The sequence below is a fragment of the Zootermopsis nevadensis genome, unplaced genomic scaffold (assembly GCF_977971745.1).
Source record: "Zootermopsis nevadensis isolate Lab colony 2312 unplaced genomic scaffold, Znev_1.0 Znev_ptg000029l, whole genome shotgun sequence".
In the NCBI taxonomy this organism is placed as follows: domain Eukaryota; kingdom Metazoa; phylum Arthropoda; class Insecta; order Blattodea; family Termopsidae; genus Zootermopsis; species Zootermopsis nevadensis.
In genome coordinates this window covers 4,568,654-4,580,522 of record NW_028259161.1, presented here as the reverse complement: position 1 = coordinate 4,580,522, position 11,869 = coordinate 4,568,654, and the positions used below count along the sequence as shown (strand labels likewise).

The 11,869-nt window shown below is 41.0% G+C and overlaps 1 protein-coding gene across 8 annotated transcripts in view; it reads right to left on the bottom strand.

Moving 5' to 3' along the window:
• Positions 1–162: 162 nt before the first annotated feature.
• Positions 163–11,869, bottom strand: part of LOC110835800 (protein prickle) — a 386,112-nt gene continuing 374,405 nt past the window's right edge. For all 8 annotated transcript variants that reach the window (XM_087358035.1, XM_087358033.1, XM_087358036.1 and 5 more), the window contains 4 exons: positions 6,578–6,781; positions 5,753–5,951; positions 5,175–5,550; positions 163–5,041 (listed from right to left, as the gene is read on the bottom strand). In XM_087358035.1, coding sequence (XP_087214161.1) covers positions 3,802–5,041; positions 5,175–5,550; positions 5,753–5,951; positions 6,578–6,781 — 2,019 coding nt within the window. In that variant the 3' untranslated portion in view covers positions 163–3,801. The remainder of the gene's footprint in view (positions 5,042–5,174; positions 5,551–5,752; positions 5,952–6,577; positions 6,782–11,869) is intronic.

Below are 11,869 nucleotides of genomic sequence, written 5' to 3'. Positions count from 1 at the left end.
GATTTTGAGATAGGATTTGTTGTGAGAGTAGCTTATTCACTTCAAGTGAATGACAGGCTACCATATGCCATTCATAACCATAAATTCTGTAATCTATGAAAAACATGGATGTAGAAAGATGTTTCACAGGGATTGGAAATGGTTATTATAATACAAAATATGTTCATGAATAATCTATTTTATTTTGATTACAAATCCCAATTTCCAAAAAAAAAGTTATATATTACAATTTGTACACAAGCATACACAAGTCTGTAAACTGCCACAACACTAACATTCTTCTTATAACCTTAAAATGAATCTTAAAAAAATATCTTTGGAAGAGAACACTTTATTGGGGAACAAGGACTTAATTACATTAAAAAACAAATTATTTGAGTGAAGACTGCCTATTGAGCCCTTACTTGTTTGTCTGAGGATTTGTTTGCTCACATTAGTAATGGAGACATAACAGTCTCCTACTTGTACTTTTAAAAATATCATTAAATTCATTCATCTATATAACACATATACAAGGCTTCTATGTTCATTTGGCTTTGGCAACTAACAGAGTAGTTTGTGACGTTATCTAACATAATTACAATTCACGAATTACCCAGTAGGATTCAGGAGCCTGTAACTTGTTATCACCATCAGCGCTCAAAACTAGTAACACAAATACTAACGGCCAGTTCAGAATGGCTGCACTCCAAATTCATTCAAAATTTCTTCTCACTTTATATGGAATGAACTGAAAGATATGTTGACAAGAAAATCCATGATTATGAATAAAAAATAGTTTTTATCATCAGCAGAAATGCTAGTTTTGACATTTATACTTATACTTCAACTGACTGTAAATATAAATTTACTAGTTTATAGCACTGATTATTTATATTAATTATAATAAATAGTATAATAACATAAGGTAATGATTTATAACAAGGCTGGAGAATTCCAGGTAACAATTCAAGAACAATAATTAAAAAAAAAGAGAGAAACATCAACAATTTAACCTCAAATATTTAAAGTTTACAAAAGTGAGTTGCATTAAACAAAAACCATTCTGTTTCAGGATAGGAAAGAAATATAATTCATTCTGTTGGAGTAATACATTACATTTTTTGTTACATTTACATAAAATATGGAGGGACTTATGTAATTGAATATGCAATGTAATCAAAATAAAAGGGACATAACTCATCAATCGATATCAGTCTCACAACGACGCCATATTTATTGTATCTCTGAAAACTTTTGACTGCATACATTTCCAATACAAAAATTTATATATGTCAGTATATTGTTTCACATTATTTTTAATCGCCTTATTTCAAAATTAATACATTATAATGATTACACTGTTCATTACATAAAGCATTTTGGCTGGAGTATAAAATACTGGCAATGCGTATTTTCTCTGTATCGAGACGGGATGAATCCTGCAATATCCACAGCACAGACATAAAGACAGAAACAACTGCAGGTGTATAAATTATCTATTACTGGAAATACCAAAATTCATCTGAAAAGAATTCTAGAAAACATTTTAAAATCCCGAAGTCATAGCAACTGTAGGCTATAAAGCCACTTCTGTATTTCATGGAATTGTGAGAGGAAAGAGTATTATAACTCAGGTCATTTCAACTGGAATACCTGTCTTATCCTTATTTTAACAAAGGAATAAATGCATCGTAGAGCATTCACAACTCTCTGTCTGCCCTACAGATAAATTTCAAAAAGAAACAGATATTTATGTACATTTTGAGATCTTGTCCAGTATACCTCATATTTAAGTTTTTCTTGTCTTTTTTGCAGTAAATATTATTTAAATTGATGAGACTCTAAATACTGAGTACTGATAAAATAAAAACTAGCATACAAAGCCTGTATCGGTAGCGTAGCTACTGGTAGGGCCTCCCTAGCCAGATTGGTCAAGGGGGAGAGGTCAGACTAATACAGGTGTCCTGGTCCTCCAGGTTGGGGGTTGGTCACAAGGCTAACAACCTTGCACTGTAAAAAGGAAGATGTTTCGAGACCTCGATCAGGACCTAACAGAGGACCAAATGGAAGAGTAGAATTGAGGAGGCCATGGACCGAATACGGACCGGAGAGGCATAGAAGAAGAAGAAGAAGAAGAAGAAAGCAGCCTGTATAGAAAACCTTTAGCCCTATCACTGATCTTGCCTTGTAATGGGGCAACTTCTTGCTTTCAATCTACAAATCAACTTTATATTTCTGTAAACAGATATTCCAGTGTTTCAACCACAGAGTTCAGTCTGAGTTCTGCATCTTTACCTACTAATTTGAATAAAGCAGAAGAAGCACCAAGGTACGAGGAGTTGTCACTGGAAGACAATGTATTAGTACCAGTCATGGAAACTATAGACATTAACATTATTTGAAGAAAATGGCACATGTTAAATCAGCAAAGGAATGTTTTCCCTTGCCGTAACTTACATCATCAGATCAGAAAGTAGGCATTTGTGAATACTCTAAATACCTGATACAGTAAGAAACCTGCTTATAACATAATTTCAAGAGAGCTGACAAGTACTTCCACTTCGGACTGGATTTAACTCGGCAGACGCGCTCATTTCCAGATAAAAATACAGCAGAGTAACACCCTATGTATTTACGGCCAGAATCTCTTGCCAGGAATTAATACTAATGCATACATCGTTAATGAGTAGTAAACGTTTTCTGTTATCTTTCTCTTTTATAGTTTATCCAATGAGCCGTTAATGTTTTTCTTGTATTTTCTTGATCAAAGGTCTTAATTCTGTACTTTTAATTAAATTCTCGTTTTGCCTTTTTGTTTCCGCATTAAAAGTTTCTATTTGTTATAAATATTTTCCCGCTCAGTGAATATGGTAATGAATGTAAGATTTGAGGTTTTCACGGTGGTGAGTATGAAGATTTCTGTCTTCTGGGTTGTTGCGCTGTGTAGTCTGGTCGATGTTTGCCAACGTTTCAGAGGTCATACTGCCTCCGTCATCAGGGCGATGAAGATTTCTGTCTTCTGGGTTGTTGCGCTGTGTAGTCTGGTCGATGTTTGCCAACGTTTCAGAGGTCATACTGCCTCTGTCATCAGGGCAATGAAACGTTGGTAAACATCGACCAGACTACACAGCGCAACAACCCAGAAGACAGAAATCTTCATACTTTGAATTACTTTCTGATCTGACTTTACATCATGGAAAATAAAGTACATTACCCTACACACTGAAAGTTATGGGTATTATCTCGCAGATTGTCAAACAACTTATTAATATTTGTGTATGGGCTGCGCATAATGATTGCATTAAACTAGATTACTGAAAAATAATCATTTATCTAACAAAATCAATAATGCACTAAATAAACGTAAGACTCTGGGAAATATTTAAAAATTGCACGACTTCGTTTTAAAATTTAAAAAAAAAAAGTTCAAAATCAATTTTATAGACATGTTTAATGAAAATAAATTACCAACATTCACCACAAAATTTCAGATTCCTAAATTTGATTATTCCCAAGAATGCCTACTATCAAAATATTACGCTATAAGAATCGGCGATATCTCCTCGGTGGTGAAAGATATTAAAATAATAGAAGTAAAATATCCCAGCAGCTTATTCATATATAATTTTGAATCCATACACAAAAACAAATTTAGCCCAAAAAGTTCCAATATGCATCTAGAGAGAGTAAAAAAGAAAGTTTTCCTTTCAAACCGCTCATTTATTTTTGTCTGTTCGACTTTTCTTGAGGGAATTTTATACCCAACTGAATTCTTCCATTGATTGTTCGAAATATATGTTGAGTTAAGAACAGCGTTGATCAGGAAATAATACAATTTTTGTCTTTATCTTCTCCTGTACTGCTACCACCTGCCTTCTTCGTCGGTGACCTTAGACCACCTGAAGCTGAAGCTGCCGCTGACTGTTGTCGTCTCGCGCAAGCTAAAGCATCGTTCGGCACATAAGAAATTCTAACGCCTCCATAAGCCCTTCTGGGTGGAAGTTCGTATGCATAATCATCACTGCTTGAACTGGATGAACAAGTCGAACAATAACTATCTGCATCATCCCTATTTGTATCCCTGTATTCCCGACTGTCCCTGCTACCACCAGGTACATGGCTCTCTGAAGTTGTTTTCCTGGGACCTCTCGAACGAGCTCTTCTCTCTTCATATTCCTCGTCAAATCCTCGATGCCTCGAACGTCCAGAGTAACTACGACTGCGCGGGAAAGTCCTTTGCCTCGGTGGGCCACACGCTTCATCGTCTCCCACATCAACGACGTTATCCTCATCACAACGATCACTCTCGAACCTGACACTCAGCTGTCCTTTCCCTTTCGCTTTGCGTAATGGCGATGTCGGTGTCGCGGGAGGTTGAACGTGATGTTGTGGTGTTGTCTGATGAGCTGCCAACTCTGGCATCGATGACGCATGCCCGTAAAGACTTTCATTACAGTTGTGAGTACTGCTAGCGGTACCACTTATATTATTCGTGTGGGGGTGGGATGTAAGAGAGGGAGGCTGCCAGGAATCGAGGCTCAGGTTAAGATCGGCGAGGTGGAGGGGCTCCCGACTACGGTCCCTAGCCTGAAGAAGTCTCTCCAGCTCTGGACTGGCTGCTTGTATCTCAGTTGCCATTGCAATACTGCTCCCATGCTCCGAGAGCAGACGTTCCAGGTTCCGCTCTAGAAGAACCCGATCCAGGCCTTTACTGCACGGCGAAGAGGTGATATTCACTTGTGAAGATCCCGTTGCTTGCTGAGAAAGCGCCTGCAGATTTCCACCGTGGCTGCTGCTTGGAATGGGGGGAAGGCCTCTCACAACATAATCCTCAGTCTGCAATAAGGTTATGTCACTCTGTACCATGGGCAGCGGAGGAGGAGGTGGTGGTGGTGGTGGAGGAGGATCTGTAGATGGTGGAGTAGGAGGAAGGGATTTGTTAGAGCCTCGCTGAAGTGCCCGGCGCCCCATCTTTGGAGATCGAACTGGAGGGGGACTTCTCAGGACTTGCTGATGTTGCTGAGATTGTGTGACAGGTAGCGGTGGTTGATGAGGTAAACTGAAAGCAAAGACACGAGTTCTTATTGCCACAGCGTAAAAATATGCGATGAAGTTCACGTTTCACTTTACAAATTATGAAAGTATTCTATATTCATGTACAAGGAACACACTGCTTTAAATACGAGACATACCTATAGTTTCGGCTGTACTTTCCACACTGGAGCTGACCAGGAGGTGACGATGGTGCAGATGAGGAGGCAGGTGAACCTGGTAAACCTAGCGTTCTTCGTCCTTGCCCAGGTGAGTTCGGTGGTGTGCTTGAGCCTGCTTCTGACGGTGGCCTCGCTCGCTGGTGGCGCTGCTGTCTCAGGGCGCCGTGGCTGAGTCGAGGGCCTGGGCCCGAGCTGTCGGATGGTGTCGGGGGCTCTCCTTTACTGCATGCTATGGAACAGTAGATGGCGCCCCGACGTGGCAGGAAGGGCCGGCCCAGCAGGGAGGACCGACAGGTATGACAGCAGAAACACTGCTCCGTGGCATGCCAGTGCTGTCCCTCGTGGCTCATCTGACCTGCACCATAACATGGACACTTCGAGTGAAAGTTATTAGCTACAGCACCAACCCGTGTTCGCTGTCCACAGTTATTTAATATATGCAGTGACAACTGGAGACTGTCTCTTCTCTTCTTTTCCATTTACAACCTGAAGATGGACTGCTGCTCTCATAAGGGATCCACTTAATATGGAAGACAGAAAATTCATAAATAAGGTACCTTGGTCCACACCGATGGGTTCCCCACACGAGTCGCAATACTCTGCAAACATCGCATCGAAGCAGTGCAGACAGTAAGGCCTGCCATCCCGCATAATGTAACGTTGCCCTCCGAGTTGCCGGTCACATTCGAAACACGCAAAGTGTTTCATGTGCCAGGCACGGCCCTCTGCCTCGGTACACTCGTCAGCCAGGATGATCTGTAACAGAAGACTAGAACTTGCAATGTCCACATCACTGGAATCTTCAAGGTGGTATTATATGGAAGACAAAAATTTTTTCGTATTTATTTCAGCCAGCATACTCATCAATGACTGTGGATGAGGCAAGGGTAAAGTACCCAGAAAGCTTTGGGTTAGTCTACAGCATCCAGGGTAATGTTTGTGTTATATCATGACACTAATGTAGGTGTTCAGTAAGGTCATAGCACTCATGAATGTACTACTTGAAGTTTCAGCATTCAGAAAGATAGTTAGCCGAGGCTATGAAACCCAGAAGTATTCAGGCAAGATCAAGAAATCCAGAAGGGCGTTCAGTTCAAATCAGAGTAATTTATATCATTGCGGGTGCAATGTGAACTCGCCACCATTGGGCGCACCCTGGGCAACGCCACTTGGCGGAAAAGTAGTTCACTACGTCGCAGGACTTCACGGCCAATGACGTAAGTCAAGAGAGAAAGAGTGAAGGATGGATTCATGTGGCACAGGATACGGACCACTGGCTGGCTCCTATGAACACAGTAACGAACCTCAGACTCCATGAAAAGTGGGAAATTTCTTGACCAGCTGAATGGCCATCAGCTACTCCGTGGAACTGGGGTACTCACCTCGTCGCAGGCGGAGCACCGGGGCTTCAGCGTCTCGGCGTGGTGTCGTCCACAGTACAGCTTACCCTCCCGGTAGAAGTAGATGAGATCCACGAGCAGCTCCTTGCAGACGCAACACGTGAAGCACGCCGGGTGCCAGCAGGTGTTGGGCCCAGCGCGCGACGCGAACACGCAGATATCGCCACTCGACAGGCCCTCCTCGCACTGCAACGCCGAGAACAAGTACGCTTAATGATGAAAACAGAGGCAGTCTCTGAAACGTCGGGAATTCACTCCATAGTAACAAGGCTGATCGCCCAATAAGATTTCACTGCATTCAGTCGCTGTGATAGCTTAAGCCAAGGTATTGTTTCCCATGGATGTAACAAGAAATTCGTATCCTGGAAGAAGCATCAGGTCTCGCTCTTTAACCTCACACTAACGAAAAGATTGTTTTGAATAACGAGAGGCATTTCAAACGATGTAGCTGTCTGTGTTTAATGTTACACAGAAATAGTCAAGAAGGCAGTGATTTTTTGGGAATAGAGTGAAACCTGACTTTTTCCAACACATCTTCACATCACACTTCAGACAGACCTCATGTGAAAACTGGACAAATCAACAAACTACGTACCTACAGGGGGCAGAGCCTTTTGAGTAGCTGAGAGTCACTCAGATGGTCAAAACAACTGCCGTCTTTTAATGGAAACAAAAGATCCAACACCGTGTTCTCATACGCCCACCACTGGACCCTGACACGAATCAGTTGGATCTGACATTTTAGCAATTTTACAGCCAATAACGTGACTAATTACAAGGTTTCCGACCGGCGTTCAAATGTCAGAATGGGTATTCAGAATTTAGTATGTGTCTGTGCTACTTTCCACCCGACCTCTGATTCAGCCAACTGTGGTCTCCTGAGTTGTGATGCTGTGTAATCTTGCAGGTGGTTACCAGAACGTATCGCCTCACAACCCTGAAAATTATGACAATACGTCCCTCCGAAAAGCTGATAATCACACAGCATCACAACCCAGAAGACCACAATCCATAACAGAATAATTTATCAGAAAGATAAAAGAAACTTAATATCAATTTCTTATCCACACAAGAACGAATGAAGAAATAATTCAATGTGGAGCTGAGGAACTCAAAATCGCTGTGTGATCTGACTTAAGAATTCTCGTGTTGCTGCAGGTAGCACATTGCTGGCTATTGGGTCTGGCTGAGGAATGCAGTGGTGGGACAGGTAACCTTGAACAGTTTATCACAACCTGCTCCCAACACAACCCAGATCCTTGTAGCATCAGTCGATACAGTGATGGCATAACGTTCTGTTAAGAACTTCAAAGGGACGATAAGGTACAGACAGGAAGGCATCTCAGTCGACAGAAATGGGATTTAAAACCTAGCGTCACAAGTAGTACAATTATTCTTAAAAGATCGGGTGGTAGCTTGGTTGATTGGTGATCAATATGGGACAATATTTATAAATGTGAGTTTATTACTTTAGATTTTACTTTCATTCTTGTGCGGCAATTACGAAGATGGCTGTTCTGTGGTTTGTAGCGTCGTGTAGTGTGGTAAATTTTACAAACATTTCAGAAGTCCTTGCTGCCTCCATCATCGGGCGAAGAGTTAAGAAGCCAGTGACCGTAAAGGTTTGCAAATGGTAAAACACGAAGTCAGATAAAGACAAAGGAAGAATAGCAGGGATAGAAATTACAAGTTCTAAAATCCTTACCTGGATATAGCTTACGCGGTTACGCACGAAATGAACACTGAAATATGTAAGAATCTTATGGTCTGTCGATCGTTACATTCACCTCAGACACACGAACATACCAGCACAATTACCAATAACGGTCCCCCATTCTTCCAGTACATCCTCAAGAATTTGAAGAAAAGGAGGGGAAAAAAGACGCAATTCCTTACTTCTTCACCCTCCGAAACTTCATTATCCAGAGTTAGTTTTCTTGTTCAGTGAACAGCCGATCCAGGTTGACAACTCCTTAAATCATTCATCTCAATCTTCCGAAGGGACTCGTTCGTCGTCAGAGAAACCACTCAACAGCCAAGGAGGAAGGGTGGCCTTCAAAGCATTGGGGTTTGGGAATTTGAAACAAAAGAAGACGCAACATGTTTTATTTCATTACGAAAGTCACTGGTTCATGCAAAAATTGACGTGCTCTTCCTACTGGCGAAAGGTCCGTGAACAAAACAGGGTCCTCCTCGCCTTTGAACTTTCAACGATGAACAATGTTAGAAATCTGAAGGATAAAAAGGTTTTCAACAGGACAGTAATATTACATTAATAAAAAGGTGAAGCCAGAGAAGCGAATGGAAAGAATTTTCAGTTGTGAGTAACAGAAGATCAGGAATGAGTGGTTATAATTTACTAAATACTAATGCAGAAATTATTCGTAGTTCGTCAGAGCACAATTATTGGGTGGTGATTATTAACTAGCTCGTAGTGCTATAAACAAACTCAAATAGTTTAGATGAAAGGCTGTGAGGAGAAAAAGCAGACGGCCCAAGGGGCCTGGTAACATCATCTTGCAGAGACAAAACGTGGAAAGAAAGATAAAATCGGAACAAGTCATTAGAGGCAATTCTTGTGGATGACAGCTTGCAGATGAATACGTGACATACGCTTCAGCAATGGCAAAGGACTGTTAACATTTGCATGGGGCAAAGAAATAAATGTTGGTGAAATGTCATTTGAAAGAGATTTATGAAGAACGACCTATCTGTATTGTGGTATAAGATGAGCCAGTCATTAAGCGTCAAAGCTTCGCCTTATCGGGGTCCTCACATTACGTCACGAACTGTCAAATGACATGGCGTACAGTGGGGCAACTTTTTTTTTACTTTTTAGGATTTTGGGAGAGAAGAAATAAAACAAACGAACACAGACAAAACTGAACATGAAAGATCTGCCAGAATAAAGCAGGGTCCAGATACGAAATTAAGAAAATGGGTAGGAAATTAGAAAAAAAGATGAAAAGAAATAATGGAAACAGGTGAATGAAAGAAACTAGGAAGAAAATATGAGAAAGGAACGAAAGGGGACAGAAATGAAATGTAGGGGCACAGGTAAAAAAGGATTAAAACTGCTGATGACGACACCAATACTGTTTATTATTGCAAATAACAAAACCGTTAGATTGACGGGCAATGAGCACTACCCTTCTGCTTTTATAAGCCTCCCTTATTAACGGCTCCCATAATTTACAGGTCGATGCTCATTTGTTCCAGCGCCATCGATCGTGGAACAAGTTCCATCGCCATCTTTCAGCGCCACTTGTCCCCGACAGATTTATTGAGAGTGCTGGAAAAGGGATTCTCCCCTCTGGGTGACACACAACCTCCACTGGGAAAGTTACGAACCCATTTCTACGTCCCCCAGCTGCGGGAAAACCCCTAACTCCATATGTAATTCCCTAGCGTGCTGCCATCTCTTGAGAATAAAAACCAGAGTCACATCTGTTCACCAATAGCGAGTGGTCTTAATATTGTAACCGATTCGTTTTTGTCTGTTTCCAAACAAACTTCGCATACGTTTTAAATGGCACAGGCAAATGTTCGAGATAAGTAGACTTTCTAGGTGATGATTTGCTTATTTCATGTTTAAGTGAATCTAACATTCTGACAATGCAAATTTCTATCCGTCTTCTGGGCCCGAGAATGGAAAGTAAAAACTACTGTAAAATTTGCTTTTCTAGATGGAAGCTTTTAGAAGAATTTATTTTAAAATCGAATGACGGCTGGAAGGTCTTAATTTCTTCCTAGTTTCCATATACGAAAAACGTTTACATACGCAATATTTATTTTTTATCGTGTTACGAAAACAGGCCGTGGGTTAAAACAAATGTCCATTAGCTTCGGTAGGACGGAGGGCGCACAAAAACGACGCAGAGCGAATGTGAGAGCAGGCTGCATGCAGAGATTTATGACGACGACAATGTAGTGGGGTGGGGGAGGGGCGCCATGTTTAAGTGGCTCGGGCGTTCTCTTGAGCTGCATCTCACCCCTGGAACCCCCTGTCGCTATGCCCATTTCTTGTAAGGGTGACGGGACAAGATTCGTCGATAAGGATTTTGTCGTGACGGTACTAAATCACGAAATTTCAGACGAGTGTAACTCACCAACCTTCATCCGAAAGATGATGAGTTTATTAGTTTCTTGGAATGCAAAGAGCAAACCAGGCTACGTTTTCAAACACTGCCTTGTAGAATTGGAAATTTTAAAATTCGATTCACGAAATTTTAAATGGAATGCCCCACAAAAAAAAGACTTGAAAGGTAATATTATTGCGGGTTTTTACAGGAAATAGGATGCAAGGATGTGGATTAGATACAACTGGCTCAAGGCGGGCTATTGTGTAAAAGTAAAGCAACTTTGGGATACCATAAAAAACGACGTAATTCCTGTGAAGCATCTACCCTGACCGAGACGGTTCTTTCAAACTGGATACGACTGCTTACATAACAGTCCTTTCGAATACCCCGTCAAAGTTATAAAAATACGCCCTAAATAGCCCCTGCACTTCATACAGCATCTATAAATATCCCACGAACCAAACATAAGCAAAGATTCTAACAACGTTCAGATCCAGTTGCCACGCAAAGAACGAATTTGGAAAATATATTACCAATTTTTTCTATTGTTTTATTAATAAGGCCGTACGGGAGTGTTCTGCCCAGCGAAGCATTTTGCATTACAATATCTGAGATCCGTTACTGTTGGCACTGTAATAAACAGAGGTTCTCAATGAAATTCTTAGCCAAGATTATGTCCAAGGGAGAAATTAGACCTCTTCCGTCAAAGTGTACCCAAGATGTGAACACTTACACACTGCACAGAAGACACGATAGGAAACAAATACAGCCGCGTGGAACACTGATCCAAGAAAGGGGACTGAAAATTAATTGAACGTTAGTTTAGGAGCATACATAATAACGCTTCCACTTTGTGCTAGGTCCGTAATCCCAGCTCTGGGCCGGAAGCCTGTAAATCCGATGTCCATGTGCTCTGCTGAGTGACCTCCCAATTACTACAACCGTGTATTTTAAACTTCAAAGCGAAATTAGCCCCTCTTTATAAACCCGATTAATTAGCTTAGTTTGCTACGCAGCAAGTTTGTCATCAAAGGATACCAACCAATTGCGAACCTAATATTTAATCAGTAACGTTTATTTAAAATGCCAAAAAAAAGTCCTCCTTTTAAGTGAATGTGTTTACGAAAACGGGACATTCAGTGGTAAATTTTTGAAGGCAACTGTACTTTTTTTAATTTGCGTATCTTCATCC